A 23333-nucleotide genomic window follows, 5' to 3' on the forward strand; every position below is an offset into this window, starting at 1 on the left:
TGTTGTGCCATATGTCACTAAATGGACCTTTACAATGATTTGTGTGATCAGGTTGACTAGATCAAGATCTACTTCCTCCCTCAGCACTCCATAGACAACCTAAAAGTTTAGAACACATTGATGAAAATGACCTTCCTCAAAAGAAGATTCATATCCAGAAGGATATAGGTGTAGATGTAATAGTCTTATTAAATAAGAAACACAGAGCCAAATACAGAATTAAAAGCCCAAGAGGTCAGAGCAGTAGCTAAGAGCTGATACTAAAACCACCTTCTTATCCCTCGCTGCCGTTGCCATCCTTCCCCTCAGAAAAAGACCTACTTCCTTTGTGTCTGTCTTTTTAATGACTTTCTGTTCTGCCTTCTCATTGGTTGTAAACCCAACCACATGACCTCCTCCTCACTGCCTGTCTATACAGATCTCCAGGTCTTCTATGGTTAATGTTGAGATTAAAGGCATGTGTCTCCATGCTGGTTATGCCCTTGAACACATAGACTCTGCCTCCGGAGTGCTGGGAATAAAGGTGTGCACCACCACCCCCTGACTTCTGCTATGTCTTGCTATTAACTCTAACCCCCAGGCAACTTTATTTATTAACATACAAATAAAATCACACAGGTCAGTGGTGGTGCATGCCTTTAATCCCAGCACTCGGGAGGCAGAGGCAAGCTGATCTCTGTGAGTTCAAGGCCAGCCTGGTCTACAGAGCAAGATCCAGGAAAGGCACAAAGCTATACAGAGAATATATATAATCACCATATATAGGAGTAGCTGCATTTGTTTCAGGCTATTCTATTGCATATCGAAAATGTTAGATATTTGTACCAGGATTATGACAATACATGTACATAGTGTAATATACCATGTTATAGTATTATTCTTATGATAAACTATTAATATTTATATAATTTAATTACTGTTTTTATCTAGAATATTACTAAAATGTACTTGAATCGCCAACTGATAATTGTGTGAAATAAAGCATATGTTTAGTTATAAAGACATCTATAGGAAAATTTTGTTAAAACAATAATAACAATTCTACCGAACCACTGTCATACAAGTGTCCATTGAGTTTTGGCACTTATCTTTATTTTCATCACCAGAATTTGGATATAGAGTACTGTAGATAAAACATACTGTTTTTTGCATACTATGTTTCTATTAGGAGGGTATACTGTATTTTCCTTTCACAGTCAATGAGATCAGAAATGTAGTGATTTCTTGCAAAATATTGAGCTCCTAAAAACTGGGTAAAAGCACATAGCCATTAGCTAACAGAACAATAATTGTTTGCTGAAAGTTCAACATATTCAAATAGGCTTAGTCAAATCCCAGGCATGCAAACTACAGAAGATAAAGTTAATGGATTTAAATCTTATTTACATTAACATACATTTTGTGAATGAAGTTGAGAATATAATATAATATAATTTATATATTATAATATATAATATGTTGGGAAGAAGAGAAAATATATATTGTTTAACTTTATACAAATCTCTTTTTAGCTTTCATTCCTGGACTAAAGAAAGGTACAGTAGAGACAAATACAAAACTTCACTAAAATGCATGTTTCATTTCAAAATGAATTGTTTATATTTGTTTAAAGAACTTTTTATTCACTTCCCATAAACCATTATAATTTTAACTGCTTGCTTCAGATATTAAAAATGAACTGATATCTAAAAGAATATTCCTTAAGTCTGTTATGTTGACTACTTTAATATTTTTTTCCAATATTTTGTCAATTTTTATGTAACAAAATTAATATAGTCATGTAGTTATTTACTTGACTTACAATAGTTGTTTTCAAATTACCTATGGATTTAATTATTTATTTCTTCATCTGACCAGGTGAATATTTTCAATATTTAAGTGAATACAAAATATAGAATTTTAGCTTTAAGCATTTCTTTTCTAAATTGACCTATAATTTTTTCACGCTGTACACATGATTAACAAAATAGTCTAAATTTTCCATTCTTGTAAGTGTATGTAAGGTATACTTTTATCAATATTTATGGTATAGATTATTTGTAAAGCTCCACTAAGATAAGGATAAGAAACAACCAACATTTTTAAACATGAAATTTAAGCAACCAGTTAAAAGGTATATAATTTTATTTTTTTTTTGTTCATAGAATTTAAAAATGGTATTGGATAATCTGAATGCCTCACATGTATTTATGCTCATTTTCATTTCATATTTGAAAATGGTTTTCCTGTGGTCCAAAACCTATCATTTATTTTGCTTTAAAAGTTTTAAAACTGTAATCAATAATACACTGATATTTTGAGCAAACAGAAACCCTATCTTGAAAAACTCAAAAGAAAAAAAAAACTTGTCTTATGACCAACCTCATGTCCAGAATCCTTATTTTGGTACTCAATTTCTTTCTCTGCAATAAGGTATTATTTTCTGCACATGGAAATATGTCATAATTGTCTTTCTGTGCCTGACCTATGTTACTCAACAATGTGTCTTGACAAACTCTTCACAGAGGTATAGTGGACTGAGAATTTGAATATAAGTCAGGACCACATGGATTCTGGTGATAGTATTATGCCTGACTAAATCAGTACACTCAGTAAAGTCATTTAACATTAGAGAACCTATGTTTATCCATTTCCTTTCTTTGCTTTTTTTTCCCCTTCCCTTCTGTCTCCTTTTCTTTCCCTCTCTTGCCTTCTTTCCCTCATAGACCAGGCTGGCCTTGAACACAATATAGACCTGAGCTTTACCTTAAACTTCTGAAGGTGCTGAGAGTTCAGGCATATGCTATAACACCTTATTTATGTAGAGCTAAAGATAGAAACCAGAGCTTTGTGTATACTAGACAAGAACTCAACCAACTGAACTGATTCCCCAGATTCATTTTTTTTTATTTTAAAGGTTGTAGTAACCATATGTCCCTGAAATACAATAATATAGTTAAAGTACATAAAACTTGACACTATTTAATATCTGTGTATGTAATTAATTGTGTATATTGTACAGCAAGCATTTGCTATTCTTGCCACACTTTCAAGTGTTTATTTTTGTGAGCTAGAAACTGAGGCAACATAAGTTGAACAATGTAGGACTTAAAGTCATAAAATTCAAAGTTTTATTCCTGCATATGACAATACCAATACTTAGAATTTTTAAACTTTTGTCAGTACACTATTGAGCATTAGCTGAAACTAAATTAATTCTTCAAATGTTGTCTGATTAAATACTATATATTTAGTACATTCATTATATAGTTGGACATTAACTACATACCATGTTCAAAAGCCACAGTATCTTTTATTATTGTTTGTAAAGTAGTAGAATATCATCTGGTTTGATTAAGTGTAGCCATTTTTTTTGCTGTCTGTAGTAATAATTCAGTTACTTCAGATGGTTTTTGGTACATTTTTGTGTTGTTCCTGCAGATAACCTACACATTTTGGGTCTCAGTCATTGCTGAAGTGTCTCTTATACATCATTTACGACTAATCTGTAATTAATTCTCATGTGAAATGCTAGATTTGAGCCAATGATTCTTATTAAACAACAAGAATATGGGGAAAATATAAATTGAATTTAGGAGCAACTAGGAAATTAATTTTCTCTCAGCTACCTGAATTGGCTCACCTACTAAATACTTCATTGCTATGACTGTGTAAACACAAAATGTAATCCATCTCTATGAAGGGTAGTCATGTCCCTTCATAGAGTATTACTTTTCCATATGCAGGCATTAATGCAAATTTGTGTGCATAATTTTTAAGTTACTAATTTATAATATGGGCCATATAATTAATCTCTTCTAACTAATTTAGAATCCTTCAATATTATCATACCACAGGACCAATCAACTGAAATTTTGTTAGCTTTGTTTTTGGTTACTAACAGTAGACTTAAAATGTCATAGAAAAATATTTGCAGAAGAAATTAAGTCTTATAAAACATTAGAATTTGGGTATTTTAATATCTAATGTAGTTTTCCTTAGGTAATATATGACAAGATAATTCTGCCATATATATTTTATATTATATATTAACTGAGAGCTAGAAAAAATGTGTCTCCTAATAAAATTGTGTTGCTTTTTTAATGGTTTTTATAACCAAAGAAAATAGAAGCAAATTTGAAACTAACATACAAAAATAGTCTAGAGAAGAAAACTAAGTTCATTTTGGAGACAGTACACTTATTAAAGTCGAAAATATCTGTAATTATTTACTATTATCATTCTGATAAAACTTTTAGTGGGCATTGAATAACAATATAGCCAGTTAAAAGAAAATGTTTTATTCAAACTTCATAGTTTGAATTTGTATCTTTAACTTTTAAAAACATGGATGTAGATTAATAGCAATAAATAGCATTACTAATTGACACCTACATAATAGCACAATTTAAATGAGCCATAAACATTGTGAAAGTTCTAAATATTCCTGCAAAATGTTTAAATATACTAAAAGCATACACACACACACACACACACACACACACACACACACACACCATAAATTATTAATATATAAGGAACTTTGTCTTCAGGTAAAGTGTAGCTGTACGTTTCTCTGGTCTCACCCAGCCCCACAGTTCCATGTTTCTCCAGTCCCACCCGGCCCTGTGGTCCCATAGCTGCTTATAAAATAATCACTCAGAGGCTAATTATTAATTGCAGATTATATGGCTTGTTGGTCAGGCATCTTGTTAACTAGCTCTTATAACTTAACCCATTTCTATTAGTCTATATGTTGCCATGTGGCCTTGGCATTACCAGTCTGCTGGCATCTTGTTCCTCCTTGGGTGGCAGCTGGCATCTGTCCTGGCTCCACCATTCTTTGTCTCATCTTCAGTTCAAATATACTGCCTAACCTTATTCTGCCTCACCATTGGTCAAATAGTTTTATTTATTAACCAATCAGAGCAACGCATATACACAGCATACAGAAAGACATCCCACAGCAGTAAAGTTTTGATTTAAGACTGTAGCCAAAGAGTATTGAAATTTAGATTATGTACTGTTATATATTTTCTCAACACATTCATATGGAAATATAATGAGACCTATTTTAAGTGGTTGTACTATTAAAGATAAAAGACCTAAGTAGTGGTGGTGCATGCCTTTAATCCCAGCACTTAGAAGTCAGAGGCAGGCAGACCTCTGTAAATTTGAGGCCAGCCTGGTCTGCATAGCAAATTCTAGGACAGCCAGAGCTGTTACACAGAGAAATTCTGTCTCACAAAAAAGTAAAAAGAAATAGACAAAAATAATTTTTGTAAAATATTTAACAAAATGTATCCCAAATGTTACCATCCCAACACATAACTAATTTAAAAATTATAAATGGGAGATGTTTCCATTCTTTCTCACAGTACATATTGCAAGTAAGTATGTGATTTATGAATAGAAAATTTTCAATTCTAGCCAGTCATATTTTGTGTTAGAATAGACATTTGTGGTTAATGGACACTAAATTAGTTTTGCATCTTTCTAATGGACTAAAGATTATTCTTTGAGTTTTAGCTTGGCACACACTGTTTTAATATTAATCAAGGAATAACAAATGAATAAACAACCTTAAAACTTCTGAATATGTATTTATCTTTTGAGACCATCACTTTCCCAGACTGTCATAATACAATACAATACACTAAAATAAAATGAAATACTTGGGATAAGTACAATACCCTCCCCGCCCCCGCCACATACCTGTCTGTCTGTCAGTCAAAAATGAAAATAATGGCTAAAGAGATGTCTTAGCAAATAAAAATGCTTGCTATCAAGTTTGACTTACTGAGTTCAATTCCTGGCACTTACATTGTAGAAAGAGAGGACTCCTGCAAGATATCCTATGATCTCCATACATGCACAATGGACACCCAATTCTATTTGTATCACTGTCAAAATTGGATTTAGAAGATCAAAATATTCCTTTTCCCTAGATGATAGAAAATAAACTTAGTGATGTGATATAACATAACATTTATCTTTTGTTAAAAATGTTCATTTTTAAGGATAATAAATAAAAGCAAATCTCTTAAATAGATTCTCAAGTGTCTCAGTTAGGATTTCTATTGCTGCAAAGAAACATCATGACTATAAAGCACGTTGGGGAAGAAAGGGTTTATTCAGCTTACACTTCCACAGTGCTATTTACCACTGAAGGAAGTCAGGAGAAGAACTCAAACAGGGCAGAATCCTGGAGGCAGGAACTGATGTAGAGGGCGTGGAGGGGAGCTGCTTACTAGCTTGCTTTCCATGGCTTGCTTTCTTGTAGAACCCAGGACCACCAGCCCAGGGAGGGCACCACCCACTATGGACTGTGCCTTCCACCATTGATCACTAACTAATTTAGAAAATGCCTTACAGCTCGATCTCATGGAGGCATTTCCTCAATTGAGGCTCTTTTCTCTCTGATGATTCTAGCTTGTATCAAGTTAACAAAGAAAAACAGCCAATAAAACAAGTAATTATTTTGTAGATACATATTTGTGGTGCTCTTGCTCATGAGATGAATTTTCTGGAACTATTAGCAATAATATTATACAATGCCTTCTGTCTGAGACTGCTTAATATATTTATTTCACCATTTAATAATTACTTATCATTGTTACAAAATAACTTAATTAAAAGCAAGAAATATCTTACAAAATGAAGAATTAAATGTTCACTTAAAAGGACAATATTCAAATCAATTAATAAATGCTTTACATTCTTTTCAAAATCAAATATAGTTATATCACTATTGACATAAATATGTGGAAGATTATTTGCTGTTGAGATATAGGAAATGTATTATTGCTTTTCAGCTTGGAGAAAGCAGCTTTGAATACTTTGCATGATTTTATTTTACAGCACATTAAAACTGTTATATTTTCTATGTAGTCAGTATTTGTTGCTGTATAGTAATCAAATAGAATGAAAGAGAAGAGAGAATATATATGGAACTTTGAAATGACCACATTAGATAGTTTCCAATTACAACCTTCTTCCAACATATTTAAAATGTTAAAGACTAAAAATATTGTCAGAAGAAATGGCTTAGCCATAAAGATGCTTATTACCCAGCCTCATGACCTAAGTCTATTCTTAGGACCTCTGTTATTGAAAGAGAAACCTGGCTCCTATAAAATGTCCTCTGACCTCCAAAGTTGCAATATGGGTACATGAATATCCACATACATATAGATACTCAACCTAGCTAGTATCCACACACAAAATAAAAGATTTTAATAAAATTTAAAAATCCATATTTTCTGACTTTCTATATTACTTTATTCTAGTTTAAAATATTTTTATAACTGTGTTCTGTTCAGGTTCCTCTCCCTTGTCTCCTCCCATAACCTCCCGACCTCCTCAGACATTCAACTCCATGCCTCCTTTCTCTCTCTCTTTAGAAAATACACAGATAAACAAACAAACATCTATAAAAAAGTGAAACTGAACAATAAACAAACAAATATATTACCTTATTTAATACTTATTTAGGTTCTATTGTCTGTCAGATACATTATTATATATTTTATATGATCCTATGTTCTGAAAACACAAGTATAATTCTTTTGGAAATATGCTGCAATATATCATAAGCACTAAGAAAGAATAAAATATTATAAGCTTTACAATAGACAATCTCAAAAATCATTGCTTAAGATATTTGATAATGTTACTGATTGCTTTACATTGGAAACAAGTCATTGAATATATCTATGTCTCTACTATTTAAGTTGTAGTCTCATTGTTCAAACCTGATCTACTTCATTGAATCCTGTGCTCAATTCTATTATACCCCTTACAAAACAATCAATGCAGCATACCCTAAACATTTCATAGCATACAATGGAACTTTATAAAATCAACATATACCTGATTCATATAATTTTGTTCATTCTAAAATTAAGATATGCTTAAATTTATGTGCCATTTCACAAAATAAGCACTATCTTTGAACATAGTTAAACAAATGCCCTTCTGAAATACCTTTTTTTAAAAGATTTATTTATTTATTATGTATACAGTATTATGCTAGCATGTGTCCCTGCAGGACAGAAGAGGGTACCAGATCTCATTACAAGTGGTTGTGAGCCACCGTGTGGTTGCTGGGAATTGAACTCAGGACCTCTGGAAGAGCAGTCGGTGCTCTTAACCACTGAGCCATCTCTCCAGCCCCTCAAATACTTTTGAAGTTACATTTTATCATTTCTTATAGCTTAAGAAAAAAACAGACTGTTATTTTTACTGTTCCTAATTTATGGTCTTCTCTAAATTCATATGTCAAATATCTATGAATTTAGAGAAGACCATAAATTAGGAACAGTAATTGTGATTCAAAAGGTGGTAAAGGAATACACTACTATGATATTATAGAACAAGTGGGTAAGAAGTTGGAATACTTTATGAACTTAAAGTAGCTTCACAGCTCTTTCAACATAATGAGAATTGCTGCAACAAGTTTCTTCCAGAAGCTTCAACATAAAATCTCTGAAAGAAAGAAGTGGTGGGAAAGATCCTCATAAAATATAATTAGTAGTTCTGTGTTATTACCAGAAATTATCCCTGCCATTGACATTTCACTTAATGCCATTATCTTTTTTATTTCTTTCCATGTTATTTAATGTATATTTAATTTTAATTTTCATTGATAGATACAACCACAAAAACTAATCATGTTAGTAAAGTACCATGTTATACTACATGCATTTGAACACCACACTATGTTTATATGAGGTTAATTATATTTATCTCATCCAAAAATGACCTTTGCTTATAGTTATAATGTTTAGAATCCCTTCTTCTAGATTTTTCTAATGGATGTTGTTATTTTCTCTAGACCTCATAATGTGTGTGAAGAACAGAGCTTTGTCTTTTCATCTAGTTATAGTTTAGTACTCATTGATAAACCTTTCCATACCTCTCTCATTCCTATTTCCCTTGCTCACTGTAATCACCATTCTACTCTAATTGTATGAAGATATTTTTTTAGGTTATGTATGTGTGTGTGACCATTTACCTCTTGCATTTTTGTACCATAATAATCTCCATCTCTAATTGTGGTATTTTTCTAGGGACAAACTTTAATTTTCATAACTGAATAATTAATATTTGTATGTAACATTAATTTTTCATTGATCAGTTGCACATTTTAGTTGTTCTTATTTCTTGGCTCTTTTTGATAAAACTGCAATGACCTTTGTGTGAAGGTATCTCTTTTACATACTGATTGCATTTCCTATGAATATATATTCAAGAGTAGCACTACTAAGCCATATCATAATACTGTTGAGAACTTTTTTGAGGAACTTCTCTATTGTTCTTTATAATTGATATATTAACTTACATTGTCACCAACAGTGTACAAGTGTTTCATTTACACTGAATCCTTATTAACACTGGATATCTTAAGTCTTTTAGAACTTTTTTTATTTCTTTGAAACTTTCAAAAATATATGGTGTATCCTGACCATATTCACCTCCACTCCCCTCCTTCAATTCCCAGGATGCCCTAACATATATCTCTCCTAACTTCCTGTCTATTTATTTATTTATTTATTTATTTATTTATTTATTTATTTATTTATTTACTTGCTTGTTTATTATTTTATCACTGAGTTCAGTTAATGTTGCTCATATGCACATAGGTATGGTGTCATACAGTGAAACACAGGCAATCTACTAGTGACCACAATCCAAAAAGAAAAGTGATATTCCCTCCTCCAGCAACTGTCAACTGCTAATGGCTTCTTAGTTAGGGGTGGTGTTTTTGAAGCCCTTCCCCTACCCATGGTATAAAATTTAACTGGGTTGTTCTAGTGCAGGTCTTATTCAATTAACCTCAGCATCTGTGAGTCCATGTGTTCAGGCATATCATCTTTAGCAGATAGCATTTCACAGCTTTTTGTTCTTATTCCCTAACCATCCTCTACCTCTTACATTCTTTATGATTTATCTTCTACAATGTTTCTTGAACTTTGTGAGAGCAAAGGGTTGACATAGATGTCTAATCAATATCAAAGCACTCAAAGTTGCTTATGACTGCTACTACTATAAACATGGCCAAATAAACAGTCAAACAAATGCCTGGCTAGAAAAACCGTAGGCCCTAGGAGTTAAGAAAATGTAGTTTCACTATGTGGTCATGAAGTCAAATTGCCCTCCAAATACTTAGGTTCACATACATAGATTTGTGCTACTCTGAACTTTGGTCAGAGAAGCTTCTTATTATATTACACATAGTAAATGCAGAGGCTCACATTGTTCAAAGTGTTGAGTCTTTTTATATTAGCCATTCTTTCTGAGGTGAGGTGACAACCTATAATCTTGATCTGTACTTCTCTGATTAGTAATAGGGAGCATTTTTTTTATACCTGCTGGACATTTGTATACCTCTTTAAATGATAAATGTCAACTTAGATATATTGCTTATTTTTTCCTTAAACTATTCTATTTTTTTTGAAATTTCACATAATTACTTTTGTCATATTTTCTCCTGGCTCATTTCCCAAATTCCTCCTAGACCCACTCCTCCCACTTTTCTACCTCTCCAACTTTGTGGCCTCTCTTTTTGTATTAAATTTAATAGCCCATTGATTCAAATTTGGGCTGTCCATATGTCTGGGTGTGAGTAAAACACTGACAACAGCCAATTTCATATGTCTTACAGTCTTTGGAATATTCTAATGATTTAAAAGTCCAAGTTATTTTAAAACACCAAAGTCTCTTTAGTGTAGGTTCCTGTAGGATCACAAAGAAGTTATATACTTCTTATTCCTAAAGGGAAGATCTGGATCACAGCTACAATCAGCAAACCCCAAATCTAACAGTCTGAGACGCTCAAATGTCTGACACATGGAAGAACTTCTGGGATGCAAAGAACTTTGAGCGTGTTACTTCTCTGGCTCTCCCATCCATAGCATTACACAACTTTTCTTCTAGGCTTAGTACAGCTCTACTCTTTCTGTACCATTGTCTTTGGTGGTCATCCCACTGTCGTGGAATTTTCAATATGTTGGGGCCTTCACTACAACTGAGTCTGCATGTTCACAAGTAACTTCAGGGCATCTGACCTTGCCCTATGATGCTAAGTTTTATCTTCTCTCTATGACCCTGCCTATCTATGCTGACAAAACAAGTACCACGTGTATGACACTAAGTTTGGCTTTTGGCTTGAGGTGGTTATTAATTAATTAATTAATTTATTTATTTAGTTAGTTAGTTATTCATTTTAGCTCCCCTAGATCACAACTTCTGTCTTCTCAGCCTGAGGAAATACTTCTAAGATTTCATGTCGGTTATGCTGTTCTCCTTTTTTTTTGTCTTTTTTATTGTTGTTGTTTGCTTTGAGAAAGAGTTTCTCTGGGTAGCTTTGGAGCCTGTCCCAGAAATCGCTCTGTAGACCAGGCTGGCCTTGAATTCACAAAGATCTGCCTGCTGTTCTCTTATTAATGACAGTTGATATTTCAGTCCTAGGTAGTCAGCAGTGATTGTCCCAGTAAAGCAAAGGTTTCTCTTCAGTGATGCTGATTACTGTTAAGCACAGCCGAGACTTCAGCTCCATATGACCATAAATCACAGATTCTTCATGCAAAGTATCACATGAATAGTCCCAGTAAAATCTTTGGTGGGCTCTCAAACTTCCTTTTGAACCTATACAAACCAGGGATATACATCTGCATTATTTAGTATTCTTAGCTTTCAACACCACTGAACAACCCTTTTAACCTCTATGTCCTGAGGAAGGTTCCTTACCCACAATTTCAAAATTCTCCAATTTGTGCCATAAAACATTCAAAGATATAGAAGCCATAGGTAAGATAGAACACAGCAACCCTCCACTCCTAGTATCAATTTCTGCCCTAGTTTGCTTTCTATTGATGGGATAAACATCAGGACCAAAAGCAACCTAGGAAACAAAGTCTTTATTGGACTTTTATAAGTCCAGTTAACAATGCATGACTGAGAGATGTCGTGGCAGAAATTCAAGGCAGGAATTTTGAGCAAAAAGCATAAAGACTTGCATCTTGGTTTGCTTTCCATGGCCTGTACCACCTGCCCAGAGGTGGCACCCATCCACAGTGAGCTGTGCCCTCCCACATCAATCATTAATCAATAAATCATTTTGCACCATTGACATGTCAATAGACCAATCTAATGGAAGTAATTCCTAATGAATGTTTTCTGCACCCAGGTAAGTCTAGTTTGTGCTGTGTTGACAAAAACTATGCAACACAGGCTCAACCCACAGGAGTGTTGTTAACCTGCCAGAAGGCACATTCTTAAAGAGAAATCCCTCTCCTAGAACTTTCCATAGTTCCTTAATTAAAGATGAACACAACCATCACAAGATCAAGCAATTCAACATTCTATTACCTATGTTAACCAGATCATGCCTCACTTTTATTTCATATGTATTCTGGATATCATTCATGTGTCAGAGGTATACCTTTTTGCTATTAATGCTAATCTTATCTCACATTTTCCAGATTATCATTGCATTTTGTTGAGGATTTCCTTTTACATTAAAGACCTTTTTTTAAAAAATAAAATTTTCTGACATATATTTGTTTAGTTTTCCTTCATACTTTGTACTGTGAGATCTATCTAATTTTCACACCATCAGGTCCTACATTTTTTATTGTTTTGTTGTCATTGTTGATTTTTGTAAGGGGTAAGAGGTAGGGTCTTACTTGATTTTATACATTTGGATAGCCAATTTGTCAGGACTTTATTGAAAATAGCCCTTTCTCCAAAGCATGTTCTTAACAACTTTGTCAAAAAATATGTTGGCTATAGATGTATGGGTTTACATGCAGTCTTTATATTATTTTCCATTGGCCTATGTGGCTGTTTAATTGCCAAAATCAGCAGTCTGAGTCCTTGTATGGCACTAAATAATAGCAGTTGAAAGTTTAAGTATGCAAGCAAGAACACAGAAATGCACTCTTTTGAAAAACAAGAACACAGATAAGTATAGCAGCAAAAGCCATGATTATATCTAGCATGGGGGTCACATCTCTTCTTTCCATGTTATTTTCTTTCCCATGTCTCTCCAAGAGTAGGGAATCCCAGAAAAGAGGTAGGCTTTTCTTAGAAGTTCAGTTTTCCCAGAATTTAATCTGTTATAAATTGATGTATAAGATGAATAACTATGTATAAAAATATTTAAGTAACCCTAGAGACGAAATAATTACTAGGGGAAAGGGTAGGACCACTCTGTACATGTTCCTTTGGTGGAGATGTTTGTGAAGCTGTTTGTGGTGATACAACAAGTTGACCACTACCACTCTGTGTTCTAGCTATCCTGTTCAGGAGAATCTGAGCAAATTTAAGAACGATCAACCACAACAGTGCTTATATTCTGAATATTAGTGAACTAACACTAGCAACTTTCTATCTTGTCTCAGGAACCCAGCCAGACCCACCTAATGTTCTTCATGTCCTTTGATGAGGGGTGGGGTTCTTTTTCAGTTCTTTGATGAGCTAAGCTTCTGGCCAATAATAGTATCTTTTACAGTCACGTGACATAATTCCTCCTGGTTTTCTTATTTGTCTTAAAGCAGCTCTTTGGGTCTGTCTTACTGTTCCATATGATTTCAAAAACATTTCTGTTTCTGTGCAGAGTATCATTTTTATTTTATTTTACTGGACATGACACTGAACATATGATGTTTCTTGGTGGTATAAACCATTAACAATAGTGATTCTTCCAACTCATGAACACAGCTGTCTTTTCATTTTATACTTTCTTCAGTTTCTTCCATTACTTTATAAAAATAATTTTATTCATTAATTTTATCCCTATGCATTTTCCCTCATTTATTTTTGTTTGCTGTTGTAAATGAAGTTACTTTCTTTGTTTCTGTCTCAGATAACTCAATAATGCCAAATTTTAGCCATACTGCTAAAAATTTTATGCTACTTCCTGGCCAGTAATTTTCTCAACTTCTATGTTAGTTCTAATAGATTTTTATGGGTTTGAGAATTTTTGTATATCTAAAACCATGTCATCTTGTAAACAGTTAAAATTTCACTTCTAATTTTCTTTTGTGTGGATTAGATCTTCCAACTTCATTTTGAATAGAAATGGCAGTAATAAAAACAAATGATGTTTACTGAGTTGAAGGATATTTTTAATATATCTAATTCATTTGATTTACTTTATCATAAAGGAATATTGAATTTTGTCAAGTGTTTCTTTACTAGTGAAGGAGATCATTTTCCTACCATTTTGTTGATATACAAAATCTATGTATTGTTTCACATACATTGACCCTTTGCTGGGTCCCAGATTGAAAATCGAAAAGGTCACATTAAATAATATTTTAATGTGATATTGGGTTACACTTTCTAGTATTCTTTTGAGTATCTGTGCCTTCATTATCATCAATCTTATTGGACAATTGTTTGTTTTTAAATGATACTGATATCAGGAAATCTAGTGTTTTTTTAAAAATGAATGTATTTATGATATTTTGAGAGGCTCATCTACAGATCATTTAAAGGAAGATACAGAAATTTTAAGTGTATGTGGTATTTGGGTCTTATTAAACCATATATCAAATAATAATTTATATTAATATTCACAAATTTAATTTTCACTTTATCAGAATATCTTAATATATTTATATACACATTTTACTGTTTATGTTTTAGCAAAGTATGTGAACTTTAAAGAATATCATGGACAACATTTTTTCAATTTGACTTAAAGAACATAGCTTCTAGTCTAAGGGATTGTCTTACCTTTTTAATTCTAAGGTCAAATATTGCTAAGAAAAATATAAAGTTTTCTACATCCCTTTTATTGGTATCATTTGCTTTCATCACACTATTGTGTAGTCTGACAAATTGACTAGGATCAGATAAGTGATCCAAATAAGTGGAAATCCTCTTTTCTTTTTCTTCTTTATTTAAATTATTTTTCCATTCTTTTGAGAATTTCATACACGAGTACTGTATTTACAACATTTAGACCCAACCCTCTACCTATTCTAGATTGTACTGTTTGATTACATCTCCCTTTCAAATTTATGACCTCTTCTTTAGTTATAATTGTGAGATATATATCTTTACGAGTCTATTTAGTGTTGTCTGTGTGCATATGTGCTTAGGGCTCATTACTGGCATTGGATAACCAATCACAGGGTCTCATCCCTGGTGAAGACTTTATCTTCCTATCTCAGCAGCCGTTGGTTTCCTGTAGCTCTTCTAAGGATGAGGCCTTATGACCAAGATCTCTGATGAGAGAGTACCTTCCATGTTTTCCAGGGAGCTATACCAACCAATAAAATTTTGACATAGTTTCCCAAAACAAGATCTGCATAGTGACAACACAAGTTTAAATCCAAACATCAATGCAGAAAATCTCATAAGCACTTGGGTTTTTTTTTTTAATTTTTGAGGTTATAATTTAATTGCATTTCTCCCTTTCCATTTTCTCCCTCCATACATTCCCACATAACTAATTATACTCTCCTTCAAATTCACAGCTTATTTTTTTTCACAAATTAGATTGTTCAGTCCATAAATGCTACCTGTATATGTGTTTTAGTGGTGACCATTTCTTAATGGAAAAGTATCTTTCTAAATGTTTAATGTCTATATAGATGACCAATCCTTAATAGAATCTTTTTTTTCAATAAAAGTGTTATAATAGTTATTATCTGCTTAAAACTTCCTCTATTCAAATATCAGATCTGTCAGGGAAGTTGATGTTTAAAGTGCTTTTGAAATAATGGTCTGCATTGTTTTGACTACTTCTAGTCATTCTTGTTTAATGCTAGTACAAAACATAAGTAAAAATGAGGACAAGGAAATTTTACTTCATACTGTTTATTGCAGAGTCTCAGCTCTGTGAAAATTTAAACAACAATTATATGTACTATCAGGAATAAAATTACATTTTATTTTACTCTTTCATAATTTATTCCATAAAATGAATTACTTCTTTAAATAGAAAAAGTTAAACTTGTAGAAATATTTTGCATTTGATGTCTTTCCTATTCCAGTGTGAAGTTTTTTTTCTCTCTAACTTTATATTGTTTCTGTAAGCAAATGTAAACAGCTGAAGAAACAGTGATATAACAATGCAAGGTATAACAATATGCAACTGAGCATTACTACTTAAGGAAAACAATCTCTTTCATGTAACCTTGCTCATTTTTGTAACATAAAAAGCATTTCTACAAAAAAAGAGTAATTGTGTCATTATTAATGAGTTGTTCTAATAATTTAACAGAATGACATAATTAGTCATCACAATTAAAAGCTATTTTTATAACCTGAGAGGATATGCTAGTTTCCTGAGTTAATTTATTATTTTTAATAATGAGTAATGTTTCAATTATGACTGATAATAAAGTTAATAATATTTTCCTCAAAGGTATATGAATATATAATTGCAATAAGATTGATGAAATGGCTATTTATATTAAACTTAAAACAACTCTATTACTAGAGCAGAAAATCTTATACTTTTGAAATTTGTTTTTCCAATCAATGCAGCAAAAATAAAAAAATAAAAAACATCAAAACTACTCCATTAAAAGTAATGCTGGATGACTTTTCAGGCCACATATATAAATAGCCAACAAAACATTATTTTTTCATGCACACTGCTCTGACAAAAATGGTCTATCCAGAGGGTTTGCATAGTTTTATAAAATGTGGTTCAGACAGTAAAAATAAATGTTAATTTTATACAAGTTTGTCTTCCAGATTTACTTTTCATTGTATTTAATTTCCAGACTGAAGGCTTCCATCTAAAAAGCCCCAAGAAACAAAACAACATAATGCAGAGCATATATATATGTGTGTATGCGTGTATGTATATATATATGTCTGTGTGTGAATATATATATATAAAACTGTGTATATGTATGCATATATGTATGTATGTATCAAATGTTCATCATTTAAACAACTCTTTACCAGTTTGACCAAAAATGAATTAATTCATTAATATCATTAAACAAAGTGTTAACTCCCCCACATATGGAAAATTTAAGACAGCATAAATTATTTAATTTCATTGTTAACTGGTCTCTGAAAATGCTGAGTCACTGATTTCATACAAAAGTCACTGTAGTTAATATATCAAGCCTTATACATAAATATATACAATTATTTTCATAAATCTAACCACAATGTAGATGCCTATAAATAAATTAATACTCAGAGAAACTAAAAATAATGAACATACAATGCAAACACCTATAAAGTTTCTCCAACAAATCTCAAGTTAAAAATGACGATATATCTGAACATTGAATTTTTTTGAGAATAAAGCATACTTCTTAGAACCATATGCTACATAGATTATTACATATAATTGCACATAAAGAATTGAAACATAATTTATAATTTATTTACCTTCATCATCCTATCTATTTGTTCTTTTGGCTTGGAAAATATATCAATACAAGCAGATGAATGCATGAAGTATTATTGCAATTTTTATCATTGCTCAAACAATTAAGTACATAATCTGAGAACATTTTACATGTCTTAAAGCTGAGGTAAGATCATCTTGTCACATAAGGGTTTCTGTCTATCCTCTTAGAGACACTGCATTATAGTTTTCCAACTGTCGTATAATCCTGTGTTAGGCTTTTGACTGAAGTATTATATTGTAAAGCCAGTATATTCACATGATTGTAGATAAAATGCTTCCAAAGCAGAGCTTCACCAATATGACAAATAGCACCTTCTTCAACTCTGTCAAATATGCCTTGTTTTGTGCTTAACTTACACTTAAAATGACAACACATACACATACACACAATTTTCCAATTGGTTAAAAACAACTCTAAATACTTAAAAAATGATATAATAAAGAAACAATTATATAATAGTACTTGCTCAATGTTAATAATTTTCCTCACAGAGTTTAATAATTAGACCATGTTTGATTAATGTATGACTACTATTGCCTTGACATATGCAAAAGACCCTACAATTCAATAAGAACATGTTACTCCTAATTTCCTTCCATAAAACAAAGAAATGAAGATAATTTATAATACTATTTTATTTAGCAAATAATAATCTAAGGTAGTAAAACAAAATAAACCTCTCTCTTTTTAGTCACAGAAAAACACATAAGGAAACCACAAAGCCTTGCTAATGGTGAAACATGCAGGATTATTTTTATTTTCCTATTTTTTTTGCCCATTCTTCTGACAGACATGGGCAAATTTCAGGTATATGTTTGGTAACATAACTTAGATGTAGAATATGTATATAACCTTCACAAAGTTTGAAATCAAATATCTAGTTCTGATATTTCTATTCAGATATTTCTATTCCAGCTTGATCAAAGTGGTAGCCACTAGCCAGATAAACCATTTTATTTCTGAAGTGGGGTTTGTTTTAGCTGGTATGTCCTTTAAGTACAAAATGCAAATGAGAATTGAATAACATCACACTAAAAATAATTTGAAATGCTTTAAATATAATTTATTGATTTTGTACTGAAATTAAAATATTTTATATATCATTTTATATGTAGTTTACCATTAAAATTAATTTCATCCATTCTTACTTTTCAAAAATGTGACTATTGTTGAATTTTAAATTACCTAGGCCACTGGTATTTCTGACTTATTTATGTTGTTGTTAAGCAAATTTAATTTTAGAGGAAAGGGTACTAAAGATGAGAAGCATTTAATACCACATAATACAGGCCAAGCAACTGTCTGAATCTCACTGATCTCAGAGGTTAGTTTTTTACTTGGAAAAATAGTGAAGGATCTTCCTCCCTGAATTTTGTCTTCTACAACATACTGATTCTAACATGTACCATACCATGCCATCATTTCAGAATATATAAACGAATCACCTGTTTAATAGTACTAATACTACATCTTCAAGTTATGACAGTGAAAACTGTATCCAGCCATTGCTACATTAACAGTTGAAAACAAATATGCCTTTCTTTAGGATCACTTGTGCAATTCTTATTCATTTTTCATTAGTTAATATAAAATAGTAATGCAGCTTTTTAATATTGAGTTATAGATTATGAAATATTTTACTGTAACACACAGAATTTCTTCTGTGTATAGAAAATAGCCTATAAATTTCATATTTTAAATATGAATTATAATGGTATTCAATTCTTCAATTTAAAAACGTGTATGACAGTCAGTCAATAATAGTTCAGTTAGTAATTCTAAGTGCTTAATTTATTCCAGATATTGTGTTAAGAATAAGGTTTCAGTGAAAAAGTATACTGCCATCTTTGATTTATGAAAACAGTTATATGCATAGGCATTTAAAGAACAGTATAGGAAATGAAGGTATAGGTGTGAAATTTTTTTCTCATGTAGAGATAGAAAATAATATGGATGAGTAACAATTTTCTTTAAGGATCCATAATATTGGCAAATTAATGAGGTGTACACACTACTAACAAAACATTTTATTCTTCAATGGATATCTTATAATGTTATAATTGAATTGCCACCCAATTAATCTCAATTCCTATCATTAAAACTCAAGTTTTGTCACTTTCCATTACAGCCGTATCTTTTGACTATCTTCTTGGTTAACATGTGTTGGCAAGTGGTAGTTTCTGTTTAAAGTCAACAAGAATTTGTAAATGTAAGAAATAAGGAAGTTTGCTTTGGGGGCAAGATATTAGTGCCCCAAATATTAGTGAAGGAACTTCTTTATCAAATTCATTGGAACTAATCTTATAATCTCAACTCCATTCTGGCAGGGATCTTATATTAGTTCTTCACTCATCTTTCCCAAGTTCCTATAAGGAGTACCATGCTTAAAGATACTTTTCAATGAGTAAATATTGAATAATATTCTATCTATTTGTAACTATTGTTTGATTATATTGATAGCGGAGTCTAATTGTTGTATGTATTTAATAATTATTTACAAGTCTTCTATAATAACTAAAGTCAAATTCATATCTATTGCCTAATTTAATTACTAAGAAAAATCTATATTTCATTATAATTATCCTCTTATATGTTAAAATACATATATACACATCTGTCTGTATCTAGTAGATTCATGTAGGCCTAAGGAAGCTGTTCTTTGTATTTTAAAATTTGTATTCAAAAGAGTTTCAAATGGGATACCAATAAAAGGTCAACTTAGTCTAAATCTAGATACAACAAAGCCATCATTACTTAGGAACAAATGGACACTGCATAACTTCTGGTCTTCAGGAATTTCAGTTATTTAAAAAACAGGATATATGGGTTCCTCTGGATACAATCATGACCTGAACAGAAGGAGAAGAAGGAACAAACAGAAAAGATACACTGTCTTTCAAGGCAGTGATTTGAAATAATTTACCCAACTCTAATTTTCAGAAAGTGACACTTGCATCTCCATGGGAATTATTTCATACACAAACTCATCTATATCTGTTCCAAATGGGATGCAACTACATGGTCTCTGAATAAGGATACTAAGCCATATTCATCTTTGTAAAATATATTTTAAAATAATTATTTTATATCCAAAATGATAATTTGACTCCACTGACTCAGTCTTACAGATTATGACCATCAGAACTATGTTATTTTAATTTTCATATTATAATAGAAAATTTTAATTTTTAATTACTAGAATGTAATTGAAATTTATATTCAAAGTAGGTGCTTACAATGAACAAAACCTTCAATGGAAGATGGATGTACTCTTAGGGTATACACATCAATGTAAAATGTTACTTTATGTATTAATGATCATGGAAGTCCTACGAGTTTATAATGAACTTGCCAGAAGTACAACTTAAAATGCATGTTAGAGAAGGAAACCAGAAAGCATACCTTTCAATTTGAGGCAGATAATACCAATTGCATGTAAACTGACACTGAAGTTGTACACACTGTCTCACCTCAATGATTGTTCTGGGGGCCTTGCTATAGGAATGGCACACATTCCCTCTTTATTAAGCCATTCATTTTTGGCATATCTACTGAAATTGCAACTAAGAAAGAAATCAATGAAAAGTTTGAATTCTGATATAGTCTTAAGGAATTCTACATGAGGATTTTTGATATCCTAATAACTACAATTATCACAAATTATCCAAAAAAAAAAAAAAGAATGAAAGAAAAAAGAAAACAAGTCACAGCCTCATCAGGCTCTTTTTTAATTTATCTTGTGATCTATTTCTTACTTTCAAGACTAAGTAAGTTGAATAAAGTGTGAATGAGCTCATTTAATCTATTCAGTTTCATTTTAAAAGATGACATACCAGTTACTCTAAAAATCTCCGATATTGGTGAAATTGTTAAGGCCATTCCACATAGTTAAAAGGAAGATTTACTTAGTGGGTAACTTACAAAAAAGGGAAAGGTAGGTCGTGGAGTCTGGGGAAGGTGTATTCAAGTCCAGCGGTGTTCTCTGGAGCTCTGCTTGGTCAACCTTCACAATCCAGGAACAGAGTGAGCGCTTGCCTATCCAGATCTCTGGTCTCTAGGTGCCTCCCTTGGCCCCGCCCTGTAGGTGTGAGAGTTGCTGAAGCCTCAAAGGCCATTGGAATTTCCAGATCAAAGCTGGAATGGATACCCACTACACTCCAATCAAATTTCATTAAAACATTTTAAAGGAAAAGTTGAAGGAGAAAAAATAAAGCAACAAGAATGCATACTTCAAAGAGACTCTTCAGTATATTTTTGCTGAGTTGAAATAAATACACTGCTTTGTGGATTATAAGTCCAGAAATATGTTCAAATTGCTTAACAGAAGAAACTGTATCTTGTTTCTATGTCTAATTAATCAATTAATCAAATTTATTTATTTTAGTTATTAAATTATACAACCTATGGAAAGATTACCACAGTGAAGCAAATTAAACTGTTGAGAATATTTCAAACGTATAGTTTTATGTGTGATAAGATTCCTTAGAATGCTTCTTAACATATTTCAGTGTTATATCATTATCTATGGTCCTCCTACTAGACATTAAAGCTTTATAATGTTTCAGCCTACATAATTAATCTTTGTGCCCTTTGACTCATATGTTTTTGTTTCTTCCCTTTTCCTTGCTACTACTAAATCCTAACACACCCTATACCTGTAGCTTGAATGCATTCAACATACTTTTTTGGTTCCATATGAGATCATACAGTAGTTGCTTTTCATTACTTTAATTAGTGTAATGTTCTTTAGCATCACATACATCATTATAGTGGTAGTATATACTTCCAGATTCTGAACATTATTATATGATACTAAGTCTCTATTAATAGAATAAATAATATATTTATATACATAAGACTGGTATTTGAATGTCATTACATTTTTTTTTGTTTTAATTTTATATGGTGATGTATGCAACAGTTAAAAAATTGTAAATTTTGGTGGTGGTGAGTCAATCTTTTTTAAGTTCACACATTATGCTCAACATATATCGTTTTAGCTCTATGTAAAAAATAACTGAGTTGTGATTAATAAGGGTTTTTGATTTTTATGAAAGTTTATTTTTATGTGTATGAGCACTTGGTTGAATGTATGTCTGTGTGCCACTGATGTGTCTGCTGGCTGAGAAGACTAGGAGAGTTTGCAGATCTCATGGAACTGGGTCCTCTGCAAAAGCACCTAGTGTTTTTTTTTGTTTTTTGTTTTTTGTTTTTTTTTTTTTTTTTTTTTTTTTTGGTTTTTCGAGACAGGGTTTCTCTGTGTAGCTTTGTGCCTTTCCTGGAACTCACTTGGTAGCCCAGGCTGACCTGGAACTCACAGAGATCCGCCTGCCTCTGCCTCCCGAGTGCTGGGATTAAAGGTGTGTGCCACCACCGCCCGGCTCAGCACCTAGTGTTCTTAACCAGTGGGGAAACAACCCTTGCCCTTTGATTTTAAATTTTTATTTGCCAAGCTTTTGTTAATTGCCTATAACCCTTTGGGTAAATTGGAAGGATTAGAAGATACTTATTTATATTTCTACAAGGAAATAATAAGTCATACAGACCATAAGGAAGAAAGACTTCATCATATTCAGAAACAGTATTTCCACACTGACAGTCTACCCAAATGAGCTGCAAAAAAAAAAAAAAAAAAAAAAAAATCACTAAGCTTGAATTCATAGGTATAACAACCTTTATTGTGACTTTATTTTCACTTTCCAATAGGTAGATATGAAGTATGCAACTCCCTTTCTACATGTTGTTTTTCATTTCACATCATTTTATTTTGTCCTCTTGTTATTTCTCAAAATAAAACATACTTACTTCGGATAAACCTAACTTTGCTGTGAAGTTGTTGACCTGATTCCAAGCTATTATCCTCTCATTGATTAGCAATTCAGGTGGCAAAGTTTTTCCCCATCTGGACAGATAATTGCAGGGAAAGTGTGTTTCAGATCTAATTCTGTGCATAAAAAG

The 23333-nt window shown here is 31.9% G+C and overlaps 1 protein-coding gene across 2 annotated transcripts in view; it reads left to right on the forward strand.

Annotated features, from left to right (window-relative positions):
* The window catches only part of Pcdh11x (protocadherin 11 X-linked), a 612116-nt gene that overhangs the window by 509462 nt on the left and 79321 nt on the right, over positions 1-23333 (forward strand). Inside the window, exon 7 of one of the 2 annotated variants that reach the window (XM_028853678.2) lies at positions 1512-1535. The exons of the other annotated variant lie outside the window; for it this stretch is intronic. Within the exon in view, the coding sequence (XP_028709511.1) occupies positions 1512-1535 (24 nt within the window). The remainder of the gene's footprint in view (positions 1-1511; positions 1536-23333) is intronic. 2 annotated transcript variants of the gene reach the window in all.

This window comes from Peromyscus leucopus, chromosome X, assembly GCF_004664715.2.
Source record: "Peromyscus leucopus breed LL Stock chromosome X, UCI_PerLeu_2.1, whole genome shotgun sequence".
Lineage (NCBI taxonomy): Eukaryota > Metazoa > Chordata > Mammalia > Rodentia > Cricetidae > Peromyscus > Peromyscus leucopus.